Source organism: Alosa pseudoharengus, unplaced genomic scaffold, assembly GCF_046254945.1.
Source record: "Alosa pseudoharengus isolate Yale_2024_CS ecotype anadromous, Long Island Sound unplaced genomic scaffold, YU_APseudo_1.1 YU_APseudo_1.1_scf_1, whole genome shotgun sequence".
NCBI classification, from domain to species: Eukaryota; Metazoa; Chordata; class Actinopteri; order Clupeiformes; family Clupeidae; genus Alosa; species Alosa pseudoharengus.
The window spans coordinates 51,218,583-51,241,882 of NW_027468564.1; the positions used below are offsets into that span (position 1 = coordinate 51,218,583).

The 23,300-nt window shown below is 42.6% G+C and overlaps 1 protein-coding gene across 2 annotated transcripts; it reads left to right on the plus strand.

Moving 5' to 3' along the window:
• The first annotated feature begins 4,926 nt into the window (after nt 1–4,926).
• Nucleotides 4,927–20,656, plus strand: LOC143132235 (uncharacterized). Of its 2 annotated transcripts, none has more exons than XM_076291629.1 (10): nt 4,927–5,195; nt 14,192–14,392; nt 14,666–14,749; nt 14,887–14,940; nt 18,055–18,117; nt 18,398–18,478; nt 18,576–18,659; nt 19,268–19,310; nt 19,472–19,514; nt 19,637–20,656. In XM_076291629.1, the coding sequence occupies exons 1-10, from the start codon at nt 5,187–5,189 to the stop codon at nt 20,382–20,384; spliced, it is 1,410 nt and encodes a 469-aa protein (XP_076147744.1). In that variant the 5' UTR covers nt 4,927–5,186; the 3' UTR covers nt 20,385–20,656. The 2 variants fall into 2 exon arrangements, with proteins under 2 accessions (XP_076147744.1, XP_076147753.1); XM_076291638.1 differs by having other exon boundaries at nt 14,195–14,392.
• Nucleotides 20,657–23,300: the final 2,644 nt, after the last annotated feature.

Here is a 23,300-nt window from a genome sequence, read left to right on the forward strand (position 1 = left end):
CCACCCGAAAATTCAACATGGCGGCCATTTTTTCAAGATGGCCGCTATTTCTGTCAAATGTCATTAAGTCAATCGTTCAAACAGTGATGTAGGCATAACATTTTGTGAAAATACTCTCTTAAGAATGTTTTTTTTTGGAAAATGTCCTTGTCCCTCAAAAATTCAAGATGACAACCATTTTTCAAGATGGCCGCCATTTCTCTTGAATCCTTACATCAATTTTTCAAATGGTGATGCTAGATGTAGTTAGATAGCCGCACCTGAATTGACAGGTTGTGCCAGCACGGGAGAGCCGAGCCAAGGGTAAGCGGGGCAATAAATGACTTGGAAGGTGTACAGATCACACGGGACTTAAATGGCACTGGATGAATGATCTGGCTAGGTGTAGGTGACCCAAACCTAGTTGTATCCCATACTTGAATGTGTACTATGTCTATGATTGAGGTGGTAAAAGGATAACCCCTCGGCCTTAATCAGACAACAATCCCCCAAAATGGCAAATGAAAATCCCATGTCAGCCAAGAGTGAATGAAATGTTGGCCACAAAGGAACCCCTCCTATCACCACCTACCCATCATGTTTCTCAACATGATGGCTATAAAATGATTGCCACCAACATTCCACTCTTTCACAATAGTGACCTGGAGATCCTTGAGAAGTTTGTGGTCCTGCTGTATGATCGATCAAGCACAGCTGTCAGTGTAGATGACGCTAGACTTGACATGTTTGCCCGAAAGCAGAGGCCATATGAAGCCATTCCTCCAACAAGGGCAGCTCTGCTTCAACACACTAAATGTGCTGCATATCAGGCAGGCTGCATATGGGATCAAGCAACCCAGTGTCAGTCAGAAGCAGAGTCCTGCTGACTGGAGATGAAAAAAGCTTGGTGAACAATGGGGGGTCTTCTGGACAGCAAATGCACCAGTTGCACAAAGTTGTGAACAGCTAGCCAAGTGTGGCTGCAAATCAGAGTGCCGTGGAGGATGCAAATGTTTTAGATTGGGTTTCACTTGCACAGAACTGTGCAATTGCAAATGTGAATAAAAAAGTAAGTTTGCAGTGGGCGAGAGCCGATTTCCTGATTCTGGACCATGATGTATATGAACACCTTCCTGGATATGTTGCCCCCAATAAAACACAGCATTGGCTACCATTTTTAACATTCTTTATTATGACTCGACAGGGCACAACCTCTCAAGCTCAGGCTGGACACTCTAACCACAAGGCCTTTGAGCTGGTAAAAATGTGAATTTATGTTATTTTTTCAATCCTTCCTTTTAACTCAGTCCCAACAGAGTACACTATTAAAGCAACACTCACTTTGAAAAATGCCTTGAATTTTTGCAAAGGCCAGCGCCTTTTTCCAAAATAGTGGCCCTTAGAGAGTATCTGTGCCAAATTTCATGCTTCTATACCAAAGTGAACGATTTTTTTACTAATCTGCTGCACTACTACGAATCATGTAGCCTACTGGAGATGTGTCTACTCACTGGCAGCAAAGATTTTATAGTTAACTAAGATGAATCATAAGACGACTCACCAATGGAACGAAATGGCACTAGTGTCAAAACCCTTAAAGTGTATATGTCAGGTTAAAAAACATTTTTGACAAATGAAGGGACATGAAGCAAGATAGTAGTGAGTAGCCTAGTGATTTTTCTTGAAAAATCAACTTTAAATAGCCTACAATAGAACAATATTTACAGTTATTTTTATAACTGAATTTATGAACATTCCAGGAAACATTCCAGACACAATGATGACCTCATAAGAGGGAGTCCAGCAAAGTTGGTCAATTAAAACACATGGGATAAGGGATCATACAGTAGGTTTTTTTACACTGATGAGGCCAAAAACATGACTTCATTCCAGTATGTCATGCTAGAGTCTACTACCTGCCTGACATAAAATTATCCTGATACATTTTTTCTTCACTGGCAACCGTTATTCATCTTAAAATGTGATGAAGAGGATATGGGTAAGTAGCAATGCTTGAAAATGCCAGTTGTGTCACTAGCCATCACATATAGGCCATTATATAGCCTAAACTAAATATAATCAGTAAGCAACTTATTAGTCTGTGTTCAGCCAACCATGGGCATACATGCTTCCTGCTTTAGAGACCTGACTATAAAACCATCAGTGTATATGGGCTAGCCTACCACACATTTGCTCTTTATATATCCATCTGCTTATCAACTAATGTTAGCTATAGACAGACTATTCATTTGCTTACTGATTCTACTTAACTTGTTGTATATAAAAGCCTATGTGATGGAAAATGACACAACTGCCATTTTTAAGCCATGATACATAGCCTAATAGTGATCCGATCCTACTCACACCCCTAATCAATTTCTCACTGATGGCCATGATTTACTTAAATGTTGTAGCCTATTTGTCTTCACTTTGTCCCTGCCAGTCAGGCTCATGCTTATGAACCACTTGTATGTCATAGAGGACATTTTTGGCCTTATCAGCGTAAAATAAGCTCGTGAGCTCCAGAAATCGAAACTTAATCAGGCCAATGAAATCGTGTATAGAGTCTTAACATAATGATTGATGGCAGAGTTGCAACGGTTTGGCTTGAATTCCCTGCTACTTGAAAACAAACTAGATGTACCGCAGAGTGGTACAAAATATGACCGCCGCCCAGTCCAGCACATGTTTTCCACAAAAATAAGTCACGCTGAAAGGCATATATGATTCTAACTGTCTCACTGAATTGCATTATGCACATTAAATTCTCACTGGTATCTGCTAGACAACAAGTACCAAAACATGATTAGTTCACAGATTTCACATGTAATATACATTTTATACAACCCCTCCCCCATCTTGCCTGTTCATAATTCTGAGAAATTCTTGAATTGTGTGCATGTGTGCGTGTAACATGTTTATGTTTATGTGTGTGTGGGTGGGTGGGTGTGCGTGCATGTGTGTGTTTGCCTGTTTATGTTCCTGTGTGTGTGCATGTGCATGCATGCGTATATATGTCTACTGTGTGAGTATGTGTCATACGTAGGATTACTGTGAATGTATGTGTTTGCGTGTGTATCTGTTTATGCACATGTGTGCATATGGAATGGGTTTACATGACCCCTGGAGGCAAACATACGCAAAAAATTGGTCATCCTAGGCCCTAAGGTTCTCAAGATATTCACAGAAAACTGTGTCTGCCCTACCCTCCTTTCGGGGGGTCCAGTCCAGTGGGGGGGGCTACAGATCAAAACAAAAAGCGATGGTTCCATGCTATCAATGTGGGGTTACATGCCCACCAAGTTTCGTGTACCCCGGTCTTTCAGTGTCCCGGGAATCCTTGTTGGTGTACGGTCACTAAATGTACACATAAATTATTTTATTGTAAGGCCCCCCATGAACGAAAGTCCACGAAACTTGGCATGCATTCGGAGGGTGTCATAATGATCCTACACTTTCAATTTCGTGCAGTTTTGACCATGTCAGCCAGAGATATTGATGTGATGAAAACACCTAATGTTTTGCTTTTTAATTTTTAACTAGGTGGCGCTATACATGAAATAAGTGGTAATGGGATAGGTTGACATGCCCCCTTAAGACCAACATACAAAACAAAGGTGGACCTCCTAGGCCCTACGGTTCTCGAGATATTCACAGAAAACTGTCTCCGGCCAGTTGGGGTATAGTAACATAAATAAATTTATTGTGTGGCCCCCCATGAACGGAATTCCACGAAACTTGGCGTGCATTCAGAGGGTGTCATAATGATCCTACACTTCCAATTGGTCCTCCTAAACCCAACGGTTGTCGAGATATTCACAGAAAACTGTGTCTGCCCTACCCTCCTTTCGGGGGGTCCAGTCCAGCAGGGGGGGGGCTACAGATCAAAACGAAAACAGGAGGTTCCATGCTATCCATGTGGGGTTACATGCCCACCAAGTTTCATTTACACCGGTCTTACAGTGTCCCGGGAATCCTTGACGGAAATTTGGACATGCGAATCTAGCTAAAAGCCACCTCCGTCATATGCTACAATGTTACTATGTTCTGAACGTCTGCATTTTACAGCTCGGATGCAACGTGACGGTTCATTTAAACTTCACAACGAGTTCGGCGAATTAATATACAAGTGTGATAAGGCCAAAAAAATGGATTTACTTCATAGGTGTGCAAATAACATATGGTTAATGCTCGTTCTAAATTACGTAGGACAATGGGAAATTCAACCAAGCAGTGGAATAACTGTAAATATTGTTCTATTGTATTTAATTCAATACAATGAATCTTGCTTCATGTCCCCATTTGTCAAAAAAATATTTTTAATCTGACATATACACTTTAAGTAAGGGATAATAGACGACACTCGGGGGCAGCCGTGGCCTACTAGTTAGCGCTTCGGGCTTGTAACCGGAGGGTTGCCGGTTCGAACCCTGACCAGTAGGCACGGCTGAAGTGCCCTTGAGCAAGGCACCTAACCCCTCACTGCTCCCCGAGTGCCACTGTTGTTGCAGGTGCCGGGATTAGTGTGTGCTTTACCTGACTGTGTGTTCACTGTGTGCTGAGTGTGTTTCACTAATTCACGGATTGGGATAAATGCAGAGACCAAATTTCCCTCACGGGAACAAAAGAGTATATATACTTATACTTATATAACAGCTTCTCCATTGTGCTACGCAGTCGATGTAATCATGGGGTCAGGAGGTGATTGAGAGGACAATGAGAATGCTGAAACAGTTTCATGATGATGATTTCCAAGAGAGTCCTTTCTGTAGTGGTTCCTGATTAAAGGCCTCGTCCGCAAACTCATGGCCTCTGTTCCACACCTTTCTTTACACTGTTGAAACATGGGGGTTTAAGTGGGCGGAGTGGAAGGAGGGTGGGGTGTGGGCGGAGTCCTGCTGTGTCAGCTCTGTGGAGTTCGCTGCACTGACTACAAGGATGCTGTAATGTAGTGAGAGACTGATTTAGGTCATGTATGTTTACATGTTAGATACCTCTATGGATAAACAGGTTTGGTTGGTTGTCACTTGTTTCACAATAGTGTTTGACATCTTAAGAAGTCAGCTCAACATGCCGTAGACATTTTTGTACTCGGACAAAGAAGTACTTCCATTTCGCATTTCATCAGTGGCATCAGATGAAAGTGAGATGAAGATTTGCGGTATTATCACCCAACACTCATGAGTGGAGATTGCTGATTGGAACACATGGCAAAGGTGAGATAAGAAATTATTTTTTAGTATTCTTTTATGATGACGGTGTAACTCAACATCATCTGAATACTACAGAGTAAACAAGTGGGTAAGAAGGATTTTGATCACAGTTGTGTGTAGACACTGTAGACAAAGTTTAAAAACAAAGAGGCCCTAAACTAAAAGTGTCCTATTTAAAACAAGTTGGTGTAACTTATTCTCTCAGAGTTAGAGCACTGAGGTGACTTCAGATGAACATGTTGGCCACTGTGTGTTTGTCTTCACCCCCTGTAGTAACCATACAATTCTTTTGGCATACTTTCTATCAACAACATACCAATACTACATCATGCTGCAGACAGCTGTTTCACTATTTCACGGATTGGGAAATTTCCCTCAAGGGATCAAAGAGTATACTCATACTATACTTTATATTGGCATTTATAATTTGGTCATGTTTCCTGCAGACATGGTAACTCATACAGAAAAATCTGCAAGGATGAATGTTTGGACTTTCAGACTTGAGGAGTTAAACTATAAAGGCTGCCTCAAGGGATTTCCGTAGTGTGGGTGAACCGAGACAAACCTGTTCGCAAATTTAAATTGTGTTCTGCAGGTTTGTCTGGCTCACTGAGGATAGGATTTTATTGCTTTAATGGAATAGGTTATGTATGGTGAACTTTTTCAGACAAACATTTTTTTATGTAAACACAAGAGATAATTTCCTTTCCCTCTCATGTTGTGATTTGACTTCACAAATTCTGGTCTAAGAATTGTACGATACATTATTCATTGTGGTAAATAGTATTACTCTCTTGAGAGAAACAAGAAATACACGCTTGCTCGGATGCCAGGTCTTGACATGTTTTGTGATGCCTTGATGCGTAAGCCCCAAGACAAGACCACAGAAGCACTGCGAGCTCACAGCAGATCTTAAATCTGTGAGGCATTTTATCTGTGCTCTGCCACTAATTAGCCTAGAAATCTAGACGCACACTAGCGGCAGCAAATTACATTTGCTTCCAGGGCTAGTCTAGCAACTCTCCGTTGGTTTGTGATGGCAGAGTTTGGCTTGAATTCCCTGCTACTTGAAAACAAAGATGATGGATGTTGCTGTTGGCGAACAGTGTGACACGAGTTAAGCTTTTTTTAAGTTGGCAAAAGCTTGAACTAGCCCACTAGCTCCGCTGGTGGGAAAACGCATGGGACTCATAGCGCTGTCGGGTGAGGGGAACATTCGTCTACCTGGAGGGGGGAAGAAGAGAAAGGGGGAAAGAAAGGAGTGTGAATGAAGCAGGTGGATATATCCAGACATTTTAATCATCAAAAAAATGCATAGTATATTTTTTATTATTTTTCAGATATTTTGGATGTGTTTGCCGCCATACCACTAGGGGCAGCATGCATACTTTTTTTATCTTCATGCCCACATGAGCTATAACACTCAGATTCACAGAGTAAGCAGTTCTTAACAATGGGCTGTACCTGTAAAGAGTAGCCTACATATTATATATATATTATATATATAATTTAATAAAGTATAATACTTTAGATATTGCACATATTTTATCTGACTTAAACCACTATGCAGAATCTGTATAAGAATAACTGACATTGACAAAAATCAATGCAGAAGACACAATGAAAACCAATTAAAATGTATTTATTTGCACACACACGCATGAGCATGAGAACAACCCTACAAACTACACCAGTAGTGTACACATTTACAATTTACTTTTCATTTCTTTCAGCCACTCCTCTTTTGACTTAGGCTCTGTATTTGGGCTGTATATAGTGCCCTTATACTGTCTGTGGCCATTTGCCTTTGTCCGGAACTGTCCACATTTCTGGCATGAATTCACCTCCACTGTTCGTTTATTAAACTTGGCCTTGGAGGTGGGTTTCTGTGGGCCAGGTGAGGGCTGTTGTAGGATAGCAGGAGGTCTGGGATGCACAGAGGGAGCAGGTAAAGGGGAAAACAGTGCCTGTGGCTGGGCTCTGGGAGGGTAAAAACAACTGGCGTAGGGAAAGGCTGGAGTAGGCAATCCGCTGCAAAGTGGCACTCCTGGTGTGAAGTCCTTTTTCTTTTGAGGAGAACGGAACCGTCCTTGGTTGAGCCGTTCTTGGTCCCGTGCAGCAAAGGCCACACGTTGTTGGTCATATGGCAACAGGTTCTGCCACAGATTTACAATTCTGCCAGCCTGCTGGTTGGTAAGGGTCAAGGATGGCTCATGACGCAGATCCACCAGGAACTCAGCTGGGCTGTCCACCTTGTCCATGCCTGGCATGTTATGTTCGTCTACAGCCTAAACTAATATAGTAAATAAAAACATAATGAGTAAAAGTTATGAGGGAGACAATCATATTTATATGATTAATTACTATTTAGAAACATGTAGTTTGACATAGTTTAGTTATATGAGTAATTTAGGATAATTTCAGTCTTAAGTAATAGCTTACTTACCAGTTCTGATGGCTGGACCAACAGAGCAGGAGTTAGAGGTGACGGGGCCAGTGTACAAGGCGATGGAGGAGGTGGCGGGGCCAGTGGTGATGGAGGAGGAGACCAGGCCAGTGGTGATGGAGGAGGCGGTGAGGTCAGTGGTGATGGAGGAGGCGGTGAGGTCAGTGGTGATGGAGGAGGCGGTGAGGTCAGTGGTGATGGAGGAGGAGACCGGGCCAGTGGTGATGCAGGAGGTGGTGTCAATGTCCAAAAGCTTGGATGGAGGATGCAGCTGGGTCCTGACACATGACAGCAAGATGTCTGTTGGTGGGGGCCACACTAATGGAAGTCTGATTCACACACACAAAGAAAGTGAGTGACTGTATGTCTGTGTGGGCCAGTGTGAAAATAATACAATAAAATTGTTTGATAAAAGAATTGGCAGGACTTGACTCACCAGTTTATCAAGCACTTTCCAGGGCTTGAAAGGGGAGGTGCCTGATGGTCCAGGTGCAGCAGCGGGAGGAGCTCCTAGTGTGACACCTGTGGCATTATGAGCGGTCAGAACTGGACCTGATGGTGTGGCACCTGTGGCATTATGAGCGGTCAGAACTGGACCTGATGGTGTGGCACCTGTGGCATTATGAGCGGTCAGAACTGGACCTGATGGTGTGGCACCTGTGGCATTATGAGCGGTCAGAACTGGACCTGATGGTGTGACACCTGTGTCCTTGAGAGCTGGTGTTGCACTTTTAGGCTGAGGAATTAAAAATAATCACTTTAAATCGTCACCAAAGATATCAATACTGCTGTCAGAATAATAAGTGACACACACTACCTCAGCAGAGTGGAAACCACATGCACATGTCTGCTGACCCTGACCCATACAAAGTGATGTCTGGCCCCTAAGCTGCGCCGGACATTTCTCAATCTGTAACACAGACATGCATACTGTGCATACTAAGACACAAGACAGGTGAATTACACTGGTTTTCATTCATTGGTTATTAGCTCACTTGTCCTATTGATCCAGTGAGTCTGTTAACACAATAGCCTACAGAACACAGAGTAGGCCTACTGTAAAGTAACCTTTTAATAGAGTTCGTGCCACTTTTTCACCTTAGGGTCAGGTCCCTGTGTTGGCATACTTTTTTAAGTCTGGTATACCACTCCTTTCCCGATGTCTTCATTGATGCCATTACAATTATGATATGACTGTCAACATTGTAAACTATATCCTAACATGATAGATAGGCCTATAACGCTATCATAACAACTTCGCAATCGTAAATTGTGATATGATTCACTCAAACGTTGTTGAGCTAACGTTAAATATCTGACAGTCTGGCAAATTGTGAGAAAATGTGAGAAGGTGAGACAGAACAAAAAGAAGCTGTCTAACGTTAATGTTGGCTAGTTCTAACCATCCAGACTGGTTCTAACGTTAGCAAGCTAATGTCAACAACATAATTTACCTTACGTTAACAGTTATACTACCACTAATGCTAGTTAATGTCACAAATGCTGCAGCATACCACCACTGTCCCATAGTCTTAGTTAGAGAAATGTAACTAATTACTAAACTAAATAAACGTAATAATTCATTATTAATAGAAAAAATGTCCTAGCCTACCTGGGATCCGTGATTCGTAGAGATGACAGACAGCGCTGGATGACACGAGTGGCCAGAAATTGAAGAGCCGGTGCGGCGTTTGATTGGCAGGAAATGGAGCATGAATATTCCATTGGTAAGAAATGAGCAGTCGCTGTGCGGTGATTGGCGAAAAAAGGGAGGCAGAAATTAGAGCAAGCGCCACCATTGGCCCCGCAAAGCTGGACGCGTGTGCATCAGGCAGAGCCTGAGCACTGCGAACGGTGAGTGCCCAGACCCTACATTTTAATGTGGGTCTGGCTCGTCAGGCTACCCACTAATGTCTTCGTGACAAACTCTTGAAACACCAGTATCAAGATACACATTTTTGTATCCTCCCACAGATCATACAAAATATTGCCCTTTAGATGCAACCCTTTGAGGCAAACTGATTCGGTAGCCTTTTATTAATGCCTAGATCTGATTGGGTAGCCTTTTATTAATGCCTAGATCTGCTCAGTTGATCCTTAATGCTGATTTGTCTGTATCAGATGCATCTGTGCTGAGTAATTACATTAATACACAGGATTAGGTGTTATAATCCCTTGTGCCAAAAACACATTCAGAAGCCCCTGCCCAAATTAATTTTAAAAAGCACGCTAACCACCAATCTGCCAAACAATGGTCACAAACACAAGACAAATGGCCCATCTAACAGCAGTATACAGTATGCAGCATGTCATTGGGGTTATCAAGTGGGCACCCTCATTCACTGATGTTTCGTTAAGTTAGGCCCACGACATCTCATGAAGGCTTAACAGTGAAACCAGCATCCTGGATTCACTGTTAAGATTCTCTGGATTCACCACATTGAAATATCCAATATATATCCAAAATACTCTTAACCAACCTAGGCATGGTCTAGGTTGGTTAGGTTGGTCTGTCCTGTTGATGCGGACTGAACCATAACCCTAAAAACCCTAACCAACCACCATCGACCCAGGCACAGTCCGTCACAAACACAAACAAATGAGTCAGTTAGCTTACCTTAGCTTGCTCCCCAAGAACTGTAACTTCTCCTTACCCACAACCATTCACTTACTTGTTCTGCTGCCAAGGACATGTTACTAACCACCTGCCTTAGACTTCGTCCACAAACGCTCAATTCAGACAGCAAGCCAATAGCAGATCTGGCCACAAACCCTTGTGCGCCGATTTCAATAGTCCTTAGGGACCGTTCGTTATTTATAAACGGGGTCACCAGAGGAAAATAGGGGAGGGTCATGTCTTTTTATTCTTTGTTGAGGGGAGGGTCACCTAACTTTTTTTTGTCTAGGAGGGGGGTCACCCATCTTTTGTATTAATGAAAACACCAAAAAATCAAAGTGGCTTGTTTGATTGTTGATTTCTGTCGCCATATACAGTAACGTTCTCTTTCGTTCCATAGCTCTGTCAACATTGAACAATGAAAATAAGGGAGATTTCCCGGGTTTCTCACGAAAATGTCAACATCCGTCCCCATTAACGTTGGAAGGGTTGGAGCAACAAAGTAGCCTACTTTATTCACGCCTAACAGTGTATATCCATTTGGTCAACTTCATCCAGCCCTAAAAAAGCTAAATTTAACTTTGGTTTACTTGTAGTTTACCGTGTAGCCTAGCCTAACTTTAAACAGTGTGCATGCTTATAAAGCATACTTGTGCTTCATTCATCCACACATCCAGCTCTATAACGTTTTGACAAGCATTTCTACCAATTGACCTTGTTCCTGCCCATCTCTAGCTTTGCTGTCTCCATCCTTTCTGTTTTTGTTGTTTGCAAAAAAATATGTAGTAGGCCCTATTTATTAGTAACCAGCAACAAGTGCAATTTGTTAATCGCTGTCATTCTCTCCTGCCAACAAAAATGTGTTACGTTCCAAGTAGAAGTGCGTAATTCTGCTTCATAAAGTTGAACAAATACATTGGTCATATAAATAGCCAGTTTATGGTCTACAGTAGCCAATGAATCGTTCTCTCACGACAACCACGTCGTTAACTTAAATAAGCCTAGGTTTAACATCACTCTGAGTTCGCATTCAAGCAAGCAAAACAATGATTTGAATATCTGTTTCTCTGGAAGGGCAAGGGGTAACAACAGGACAACACAGAGACAGGCCAGAATGCAGGACTAATGTTATGAGAGTATTACAGTAATATGGGATATTCTACGGGAAAATATTAAAACGGCAAGACAGCGGGGAAAAGTTAAAATGATAGGCCTAAACCCGGAAAAAGTTGGCATGTTAGGTATTTTTCGGTCCCTGTGATTATTTGTGAAATTGTGCAAACGGCCTTTTCAAGTCATTTGAGAAGGAAGGAGTGTAGCAAGCTCCCAAATTGACGCTCGTTTGAGAAATTGAGTTTTGGATAATGTTCAGCTTCGGCAGCTTTACAATGACTGAGGAAGCCTAGAGACGAGTCAATAGCAACAAGTTCATGTGTTGAATTTGTTATTACCCAGTGTGCTTTGTTGAATGGTCTCAATGTTTTATTGTTTTATTTCATGTGAATACTTTTTCCATGCTTATTGTGTTTCCACAACAATGTTAGTGAGTAAATCTACTGAAATGGCCACCATCTTGGTGAAGTGTGATGTGTAAGATCAGAAAGCAGAGGGTGAATTTAGAACAATAGCGTAAGTCGATGTGTTTTCGTAGCGCTTTACAGCGTGGGTGGAAGGTATCGACAGTTGGCCGGGGAGGGTCATGTCTTTTTTGAAAAGACTGCATGAGGGTCGTTGAACAATTTCTTACAGGCAGGGGAGGGTCAAGCAACTTTTGATTGAAGCACTCAAAATCCCTCCTGTGACCCCGTTTATAAATAACGAATGGTCCCTTAGTCGCGCATTCCAACCTCGCTGGGCTGCCTCCTCTGCTATTTCAGTGTATTTCAGTAAGTTCAATGAAATAAACTATCTTCTCTGAATCCGACCACAGAAGTAGGTCCGGTCTTAATCTAGTGCTCACTATTATGTGGAGGTACCGCATCTGCTGGACAAGATCAACCTTCATTTCCAGGCCGCTCCATTTTCCAACTGACCGGTTTTACACCTGGCCTTTGTACGTCAGGGGGATAAACCTCGTTCCACAAAGTTAATTTGCCTAACCCCTTTACTAGTTGCTAATGAACTGACTCTCAATTTATCCTCAATTGCCGCTGCCAAACATTTCAATACCTGGTTGTGACGCCATGTATACCGCCCCTGGGTGAGACTGACCTTCAGTGTTGGGAATGTTACTTTAAAAAAGTTATTAATTATAGTTACTCACTACTTGTTCCAAAAAGTAACTGAGTTAGTAACTGAATTACTCTATGATAAGAGTAACTCGTTACCAGGGAAAGTAACTATTTGCGTTACTGTTACAAAAAAAAAGGTTGCTATATGTCATGCTATATGTTTGGATTTTTTTGAGCAGTTTTGAGTAGTCAGTTGAAATGAGTAGAACAGACAGGTGTTTGTAGGCTACATAACTTTCAATATTTATTAGATAGATAGATAGATATATAGATAGATAGATAGATACTTTATTGATCCCCAAGGGGAAATTCAAGATATTGCACATCGACAGACCTATGGTAGACTTCAGCCTGTGTCATAGGTTTTTGTTGTGAGGCAGAAAGATCTAGCTTTTGCTGCTTGGAGGACTTTGCTCCGAGTCTGTGGTGGAGGTATCGGTGTTTTTGGCCACTAGCTTTAGATGCGTGTGTGAGGCTTCATTAAATTAGAGTTGCTTACAACTGATGTCGACAAAGTCTTCGCTCCTGGACATAATGTACACATTACATGCACATTCTTGCCTTGATGAATTTGAAGTAGTGCTTACTGTATATCTCCACCTTGAAAAGGCCAACTTTTCGGATTGCTCCTGACCTCTGCTGTTTCGTCGAATCTCTATTTAGCGGTTGCGTGTGTGTGTGTGGCAAGTGTGCTGCCAAGTGTGTAAAAACACTGGCTCTGATTGGCTATCATGAAACATGACTCTGTCTTAGCCAATCATAATCGCTTACGTCGTTATTAACCCACCTCCTCACTAGCTGTGAGCCAGGGTGCGTTCGGATTACACAGTTTATTCAGTCAATGCATAGTAACGCACTGCATTTAACGTCCAGTAACATTAACGGCGTTGTAACGACGGGAAAAGTAATTAGTGTACTCCGTTAGTGAAAAAATAACGTCGTTACCTAACGCCGTTCTTTTAAACGGCGTTATTCCAAACACTGCTGACCTTGCACCCTGATAGGATATGGTGGAGGCTGCCCACACACAAACAAAGTGTGCATTTATCATCCTCACCAATTGACTTAAGTTCTTGGGAGATGGGAACACATCATACGTAGCACCTGACATAAATCTGATCCTACCAGCTTCCATGCCCCATAGATCTTTCCATCTAATCTGTCTTTTTTCCACCCCTTCCCAGTTCACCCACTGCCCTTGTTTTGCCTGCGACACTGCCTTAGTACATCTTACAGTCTCCTCCTGTCTATGCATTTCCTCCACTACCATTTTCCTCTTTTCTTTTGCAGAAGCCTTGCTCCACAAGGGTTTACTTGCACCTAACCCTAGACCTCCCCACCCATGCTGCACATGGCCCATTATATCCCTATGCCTCAATGCTGATTGAACTTGCTTAACAGCCTGTTCTGGGTTCCACTACATACTAATACTAATACTACATATCGAAAACTCAAGATGGCACCAGTGCATTCTGAAGTTTAATTTAATATATTCAGATTTTCATTCAATACTCTCAAGTTTAATCCAATATTCACAAGACAGGTTCCTTCCATATATTCAAGTTTCATTCAATTAATCTCATGTACCCAATAACAAGAACCTTAGAGAATCATAACTCTCAATGACTCCTACTGTCAAGACCGGTGAAACTGTTCTCTGACCATCGCATATCGCATCTGACCATTGCACACTATCAATCCCCAGCAGCACTACAGGCCTGAGCTGAAGGCCCATCTCAGCGGTGGGGTTCCACCCACTCCTCCAACCTCACCTCCACCACCCCGGCCTCCAACGTTTCCACCACCACAGTGCCACCCGCAGGACACCACAGGAACAGCCCTGAGTGCTCCGTCAACTAATAACAGACAAGCTGACTACCATGTGCAACCTCAGAAAACCTCTCAGGTGACATGAGCCTGTTCTATACACTTGTCTTCATGAAGCAAATTCTGTTAATGCTTCCTATTGTGAGAAAATATATTATCACAATGTAATGATCATTTCCCCAATTTGTCACTTAGACATGTGCTGATACACATGTTGGTATTTATTAAGCATGGCTGCAGTGTGGTCTTGGTGATAGGCTCAAAGGGACGCTGAAGCCCACAGCAGTCATACAGAGATCTTGTCACGAGCCCCATTCCGTTCATGAATATGTTTTGATGATTTTTTGTTCAGGGTTTGCGCCCTGTTCGACCTCCTCCCCCTCCACCCTCCAAAGCCAGGCATTTAACCAGGCAAAAAACTATTGATGAATACCAGGTGGGTAGGGAGTGCGTGTGTGTGTGTATGTATGTGTGGTTGGTGGAGGATGTGTGGTAGCCTATCGTACCCTCAACATTTTTCATTTAATAAATTGTTATTTATAGCCCTTTAAATATCTACCTCTCTACTCTTAGTCTACTGTGGAACCCATGTATGTTGAACCAGATGAGCTCCATATCCGTGCCAAGGTAAGTGTGTGTGTCATAGCTGTCAACATTATCCCTCTGCTGACCGCAAGAATTTAGACTACAAAACTGCTGCACTAACTAAAACAAGGTGTGAAGCTAGGTCTAACATGACTTTGTTTACAGATTAGCATCAAATTGTACTCTCACAACAACCACTGCGTTATCTTATCACCTTCGATGCTTTGAAAACATCACTGGAAGGGCAAGGGGGTACCAGCTTATGCTGGTAGTTGGCTTTAGCTAGTATTTGCTGGTTTTCTTCCAGCTCTTGCTGGTCTTTGCTGGTGTAGCTGGTTGGGCCACCAGGTGGACATGCTAGTGTGGCCAGCCTGTCATGTGGGGTCAGCTGGTGTAAGATGGTCATGCTGGTGACCAGCCTGCCAAGCTTGACATTGTTGGTGTAAGATGGTCATACTGGTTTGCTATAATGATCAACATAAGCTAGCATGGTGGTACGACAAACAAGCCAGCTGAATTACCATCATAAGCTGGGTAAACCAGTAGAAGGTGTTTATTTCTTTGCCTTTTTCTTGGCCTTTTTTGCCTTTATTTCGATAGGACAGTGAGGAGGCAGACAGGAGGCGAGTGGGAAAGAGAGATGGGGTGGGATCGGGAAATGACCCGGGTCGGACTCGAACTTGGGTCCCCGTGGGCACTTGGACCCGTGTGGCATGAGCACTGTAGTCAGTTGTGCCACAGCGCCCCCTGAAGGTATGTTTTTGCTGGTCTAGCTGATCAACCTAGCCCAGGGGTCGGGAACCTATGGCTCGCGAGCCACATGTGGCTCTTTTGGGAACTGCATCTGGCTCTCGGACAAACCTGCCATTTGTTTACTCAATAAGTCATGAATAAATTTGGTACTGTATTAAATTAAAAATGGACCTACTGAAATCAAAATGTTAAAATAGTGTTCGAAATATAATATATGTTCATGTAGTTTAATCCATTCCATTGGACAATGCTGTGCCGAGATAACATTCCATCCGCTGATGATTTACTTAAAAATTCAGCTAGCTAACGGTTGTATCAGAGAATGTCTAATAGACGGGCTCTGGTTGTATCCAAAACAAAGAAAATGTGTTCCCCTTTAATTTTTATGTGTGCGCTTGCTGTAGGGTAGATAAGGAAAATGTCCAAAAGGAAACGTCAGTGACCACAGCTTGCGAGCGCGACCACAAGCGCCTGAAATGGGGAAGTTTCCATAACGCGAATTGAACTGCCCATTATATATCGCACACTGCAACGTTCGGTTCCACTTGCATATGAGAAATCTTTCTCACATATGAAAAATATAAAGACAAACCTGCGCTCACGTTTAAGGGCAATTCCGCGCAAAACTGTCACATCTGTAACGCCAACACAATTAGTTGGCATTATGGATATATGACAGTTTTGCGTGGAGTTGCCCTTAAATGATGACAGCCTCAATTCTTGCATGAAACTTCACCTCACTGAATATGAGCCAGCCATGCAGACTCCAAGGCCATCACCAAATCTAATCTCTGGTACAGTAGGCCTAATGTTCAATTTCGCCAATGACTTGTCATGTCATGAAAATTGAGTGTTGTGTTGTTAACTATGATGTTACTTTGCATACCAAAAGAACACTGGGAAAATAGGGGGTGGTGTTTAGCCTACATGGGAAGCCTAAGGCCTATACTTCTGTCATTCCACTTTACATTTCAAGTTACTTGCACATTACTTTTAAAACTAGTAGAAAATGTATTAAAAAATCCTCTGTTGAATGAAAGTTAATGTACGTTAAATATCTAAACTTTTTCTTGTAACCGTCTTTATGTGGCTCTTCTGAGATTAAAAAAAAAAAAAATTGGTAAAAGTGGCTCTCCAGGCAAAAAAGGTTCCCGACCCCTGACCTAGCCTGACGAGCCAGAGCCACATCAAGATGTAGGGTCTGAGAAGTCACAATAGACCTCTGAAGTTCGCCTACAAAAAAGATCCAAAACGGCCATCTTTGCCCATATAAGGAGATCCGGTTGTTAATTGAAGCTAACTACCTATGGCAAATTGCATTGCAAGTTAGCTCTGGAGTAGCAAACATCTAAGTGTGCCGCCTTCACTTACCGGAGATCACAGTATCCACTCGAAGGCAGAGGACAAAAGTGTGTTCAGGAAAACGTCTGCATTTCAGACTTTTTCATCCCCACGAAACTTGTGCGATTATTCAAAATCCCCATGTTATTTTCCCATAGGAAAAATCGCCAGATACCAGATGTCAAAGATGGCAGCTTTTTTGTAGGCGAACTTCAGAGGTCTATTGGCAGCGCTCAATCCGAGGGGCGGGATAAACGGTTATCTTTCAAATTTCCTCTGCACGCAATAGGATAGTGCTACAACTCATCAGTCCCATGTATTTTCCCACCAGCAGAGCTAGTTGGCTAGTTGATCAAACTTTTGCCAATTGAAATAAAGTTTAACTCGAGTTCAAAGACCGTTTGTTTTCAAGTAGCAGGGAATTCACGCGGAACCGTCGCCATACACGATGTGATTGGCCTGGTCTAAGTTTCATGTTTTCAGCTCAAAAGCCAAAGGAGAGTTGCTAGACCTATTACATTTGCTGCCACTAGGGTGTCTAGATTTCTAGGCTATGGTCAACCATCATAGAGTGGTCAAACAAGATGGTTAATAAGCTGGTCAACCAGCAAACCACGTTAAGCTGGTCAGGCTTTTTTATTCAGCAGGGAGGTCCGATGGTAGGGCTAATGTTATGAGAGTAGGCCTAATAAAATATGGTATATTTTACAGGAAAATATTAAAACGGGAAGACAGCAGGAAAACAGTTAAAATACGTGAGAACCCTGGAAAAAATGGGAGGGTTGACAGGTCTGGTGTGTGTGTGTGTGTATGAGTTTGTGTCTGTCTGTCTGACTATGTATATACATTAAACTCATTCATAATTGTTTTCTTATAGGCCTATGTAATTCTATTCTATGTAATATTGATTGATTGATTTCTAGATCAAGACAATAAGACAATAATCCAAAGGATGACATGCTAAAGTAAAATACTTATTACACACAGGAAACAGAATAGATGTAATACAATCTGTCCACACTCATTCTTCTTCTCTTTATATGCCAACCTTTTCAACTCCAGACTGAGCCTGCTGAAGAGCCGCTGTACATCACTGTTTTGCCTGATCCCCCATTTAACACTCAGGTAACTCTCTCGCTCTCTCTCTCTCTCTCTGTCTTTGTGTACTTGAGTGTGTGTGACCCATCATGCTCATACTCTCCCATAAACCTCTCCAGAGAGATTCAGATACATTAATAAATAAACCTAACATGTACAGTAACTTGTGCCGGCTGTATGAATGTGTCCATGAAATAAAAAAAGGGGGAAAAATGGGCTGTTCTTGGGCACTATAGTATAAGAATTATACACCCACAACCTATTTGAGATTTGAGATAAGATTTCTGTTCCCTATCTACTCGAGCAGCCCCAAAGACTGCACCACTCTGTGTCTGAGAGTCCCGGTGGTCCCTGGAGCAACCGCATCTCTCCCAGTCCACCTGTCCCGGTAAACAAAGAGCTTTTTCCCTCAATGACTCAATAAGAACTTGGTCTGTTTTGGATGTTCGAGGACATTGTCTTTATTTACTTATCATTACTCACAGGCCGAAAGACAGAAGTTCCAGCACCAGCTCTCTCTCCCAGCCAGACTTCCACGAGGGCTGGAGACCTCTCGCCATATATCAAAGGTCTGTTATGGCCAGGACTGTGTATTATTTTATGAGTAATAACCACAACTCTCTATTGAATATTTGAGTGATAGTATAAAGGATACTCATTGAATATGCCAACACAACAAACTCTGACATATTACTGTACAAGGGCTATTCTTCCCAGAGCAACTCGGGTTTAAGTGCCTTGCTCAAGGGCAAGTATAAAGTATAAGTATATATACTCTTTTGATCCCGTGAGGGAAATTTGGTCTCTGCATTTATCCCAATCCGTGAATTAGTGAAACATACACAGCACACAGTGTACACACAGTGAGGTGAAGCACACACTAATCCTGGCGCAGTGAGCTGCCTGCATCAACAGCGGCGCTCAGGGAGCAGTGAGGGGTTAGGTGCCTTGCTCAAGGGCACTTCAGCCGTGCCTACTGGTCGGGGTTCGAACCGGCAACCCTCCGGTTACAGGTCCGAAGTGCTAACCAGTAGGCCACGGCTGCCCAAATGGGCACAATGGTGAAAGCTGGGAATTGAACCCACAACTTTTCTGGCTACCACATGCTAGCCCAGCCCCTACACCCCTACACTACCACCACCCATATATGCTGCTATGTCTCCCTACTCTCTCACAGGAAGAGCTGGAGATACTTCTGGAGTGGTGGAACACAGCCAAAGGTGAGACGTTGATGGATTAAGGTAACATATCCAAGTACATGGATGAGGAGTGGTGTTCTCTGGATTCTGAATGCCTTTTATTTCTATATCTGCCATTCATGTTCATGATTCATTGCCCATGTCAAACACTCACCTATTCGGCTGCCTTGTGTGTGTTTCAGAGACAGAGCGCATATATCACCAATTCGATGAAAACAATTTGACGTATGTGGTTTCCTAAGACAGTCGAAAACAGCTCATTCTAGCATGTTTTGTCTCATATTCACTGTATTTAAAGCCTTTTTAGTCAGTGTGTTTGCTTGTCTGCTCTACCTTGCACCATGTAGGATGATCTCTAATGAGGCTCATCGGGTAAGACTGGCGCTGCACCTGTTTGAGGGTCTCCTGTTCTTCCGCGGTCAGATCTTCAATGACCACATCACCCAGCTCTACTGCATGGCCGACAAACTGGACGAGCTGCACAAAAAAACAAGGATCGCTGGCATTGCAGGGGGCACCTCGGGGGCAGTCGGCGGGGTGGCAGCGGTCGCAGGTTTGGCCCTGGCACCTTTTACCTTTGGGGCGTCTTTAGCGGTGGCCGCTGTTGGCATCGGAGTAGCCGCAGCGGGGGGCGTGACCGGGGCATCGATGGCCATCAAGAACAAAATGTCCAACACCAAGGAGAGGAAGAGAGTAGAGGAGATCATGCAGAACTACAAGATTCAGATGGAGGATGTGGAGGCCTGTCTGAACTTCGTCAGCACGGGGATGGAGTGCTTGATGAAGTGCAACCTTGGCATCCTACGGGGCATAGACAAGGACGCCATGAGAGTGTTGAGGTTGGCACAGGTGGTCGGCAGCCAATCTATTTCTGTGAGAGCGAACGGAAGGTCCTCCGGCGTTCTGGACGGATTCGCAATGAGCATGGACATCTACTTCTCCAAGGAGGACAAGGAGCAGCTCAAGAAGGGCTCGGAGACCAAGTTCGCCAGAAAGATCCGGGAACTGGCCAAGCAGCTGAAAAGTGGCCTGGACCAGCTGATGCAAGTCAGGGACACAGTTCGCTCTGCTGTCCAGCAGGTGGCGATGTGGTAGACTGGACCAGCTGATGCAGTTCAGGGACACAGTTCGCTCTGATGTCCAGCAGGTGGTGATGTGGTAGACTGTTGTGTTGTGATCTCAGGGTCAATGTACTTTAGAACACTACAAAATGTATAAATCCAAAAGTCAAGACTATCTTTCTTTACATGCTATCTTCCTTTACATAGCTCCCACATCACTCTAAGATTTGTATGTTTCAGTGGAGCACACATCTTCCATATCAGATTCTCCAGTTTTGTGTAAAATAAAAGTATCAGTCTTATCTACATTATGTATTTTAATTCAATTTGAGTAATATTTCATTGAGAATTCTGCTTTCTACGAAGCTTTGACTACTGCTAACATACAGGGAAACAGAAATGTACTTTTGGAATGTGCATGCTGTATTAAAAAGAGCAATTCTATAAGCCGCAGATCTCTCAAGTCTCACGCATTGAGCGTGAGACACACGCATTTCAATGACTTCACACGCTCACACGCCACACATGGCATTTCTCACTCCGAGAAATTATTAACTTGCCCGCACAGACATTTCTAAGGGCTATATTTTACAAACGTGTCACAAAACGTTGCTGTCTGTGCGCTCATTCAGCTCAGAGAGCTGCTGTTCAGTTACTAACCTATCGGCCAATCAGAAAATAGGATTTCTCAACCAATCAGGAAATAGTTATGTTTTGATGTGGGTCCGCAACGTGGAGACTGCTGGTCCGCGGAGTCGTGGAGTGAAATTAGGCCCGGTGCTTCGTCTGATAATTTGCTGCACAGTTGATCAAGATACCGCGGACCGACAAAAAAGAAACTAAAACGTTTCTGCTATCGATGTCATTAAACATGGAGCCATACAATAAAGTGGTGGTATGAGCATTCATTCAATGCAGGCGTCTGCGCGAGAGAAACTGAAACTAATCGATAACGTTGGTACACTGTAAAAAATAATAAGTAATGGTTACTTGAAAAAAGGGTGGAAACTCGTTGCCTTAAATAAGTTAAGTAAACAAAACTTTTCTCTTCCAAGTTATGTTTACTTGATGTCTACAAGTAATGCTTACTTAGAAGAAGTTATCCTTACTTAAGACTTTAAAGTTCTGGTTACTTACTTCCAACTAGTAAAGTTTACTTCATGCCCTCGAGTAAAGCTTACTTAAAAACAAAGTTGTATTTACTACTGTTAAATGAGTTACCCTTACTTTGAGTTGTAAAGGGTACTTTATGTTGGATAGTAAAGTTTACTTGCAGAATGTACACAAATAGTTGTCACTATTAGATTAGATAACTTTATTGTCTTTTTGCAGAGTACAAGTACAAAGACAACAAAATGCAGTTTGCGTCTAAATAGAAGTGCAAAAAAAGCAGAAAAATGCAATGTGATTTACAAAGACAGGTGGTGCATAGACAGGATAAGAAATATGCGGTGTAAACAGTAGTATACAGTTGGTTTACAGAAGGTGGTTTAGAGTAATATAAATTAGGTATAAATATGTGCAGTGAATTAGCAGAATAAATATGGATATTCGGTATGAACCATATAGACATATATGTACAGTATACAGCTATGTGCAGTGTGGTAACAGTACTGTAGTGCAGAAACAGTAACATTATAACAGTAGTAAAAATACGTGTATGTGCAGGATAAATAGTATGAAGAGCAGTAGAAAATGCCATGTATAAGTGTAATTACAGTATGTACATTTGTAAATAAATAGAACACTATGGGTGGGATAGAGTAGTGCAATTGTCTGCGGGGGTGGGTTTCCCCAGTCAAGGTTTCCATGGTCATGGTGGACACCTCAACAGGCACAGGCAAGGAGGCATCGGGCGGGTGCTTAGTTGGTTGGTTGTCACCAGGATGCAGAGCTAGAGTTCAGTAGGGTGACAGCCGCAGGGAAGAAGCTTCCTCTGAACCTGCTGGTTCGGGTGCAGAGAGACCTGTAACGCCTCCCAGAGGGGAGTGGGGTGAACAGTCTGTGGTTGAGGTGAGAACAGTCTTTGATGATGCTGCGCGCCTTACGCAAGCATCACTTGCCCTGGATGGCCTTGATGGAGGGGAGTGAGGAACCGGTGATGCGTTGGCCAGTTTTCACCACCCTCTGCAGTTTTTTTCGGTCGTATTCTGGTGTAACCTCCATGTTTCAATCTGTAGTGTTTGAGCAACTGACCTCTGACTTCACATCCAAACAAGCACAACTTACATGTCCAGTTCATTGCTCTGCATTTTCAGTTTTCCAACTGCAAAAAGAAAAAAGAGGGCAAAATTATTATCAATATGCATCTATTGGCCATGTTTAACTAAAACAGCTGATTAAATGTATCACTTTAACTCTTTCCCGACAGCCCATAGAGAAATCAGTACGTACGTACTGATGACGGAAATTAATAAAAGTATCATTTTTCTTCACTGAAACCCCGTGAAAACGTCTTTGTATGTCAATGAGTGTCTAAGCCAATCAAATAAATAGGTTTTCCTTGGATATGTGTTGTATTTTTGCTATTGGTTAGATTTTATATTTTGTGATTGGTTGTCAAGCGCCAATCGCGATATTTCAACATGGCGAGTAATGACAATCGACCGAGGTTCAGTGGTAGTAATGACATACTGTTCATCTGTTTTTAAAAGTACATATGCCCATGTTGTCTAGTGATATGAAACTGTGTGGTGTGAGAGGGTAGGGGCCAAATCTGTAGTGTAACTCCGTGTGGGAGGTATCTGAATCTGTTGGGTCATTTTCAGCAACACTGACTCTGTTGGGTAATTTTAACTGTTCATCTGTTTTAACAGTCTAAACTGTTGATGATTATTACACATTGACAAAAAAAAAAACATGATTATTAACCAAAATAATATGTATGAGATGAAATTGTAAGTTATTTTTTTTGATACAAATGTGATATTGCAACTAATTGATAATAAAA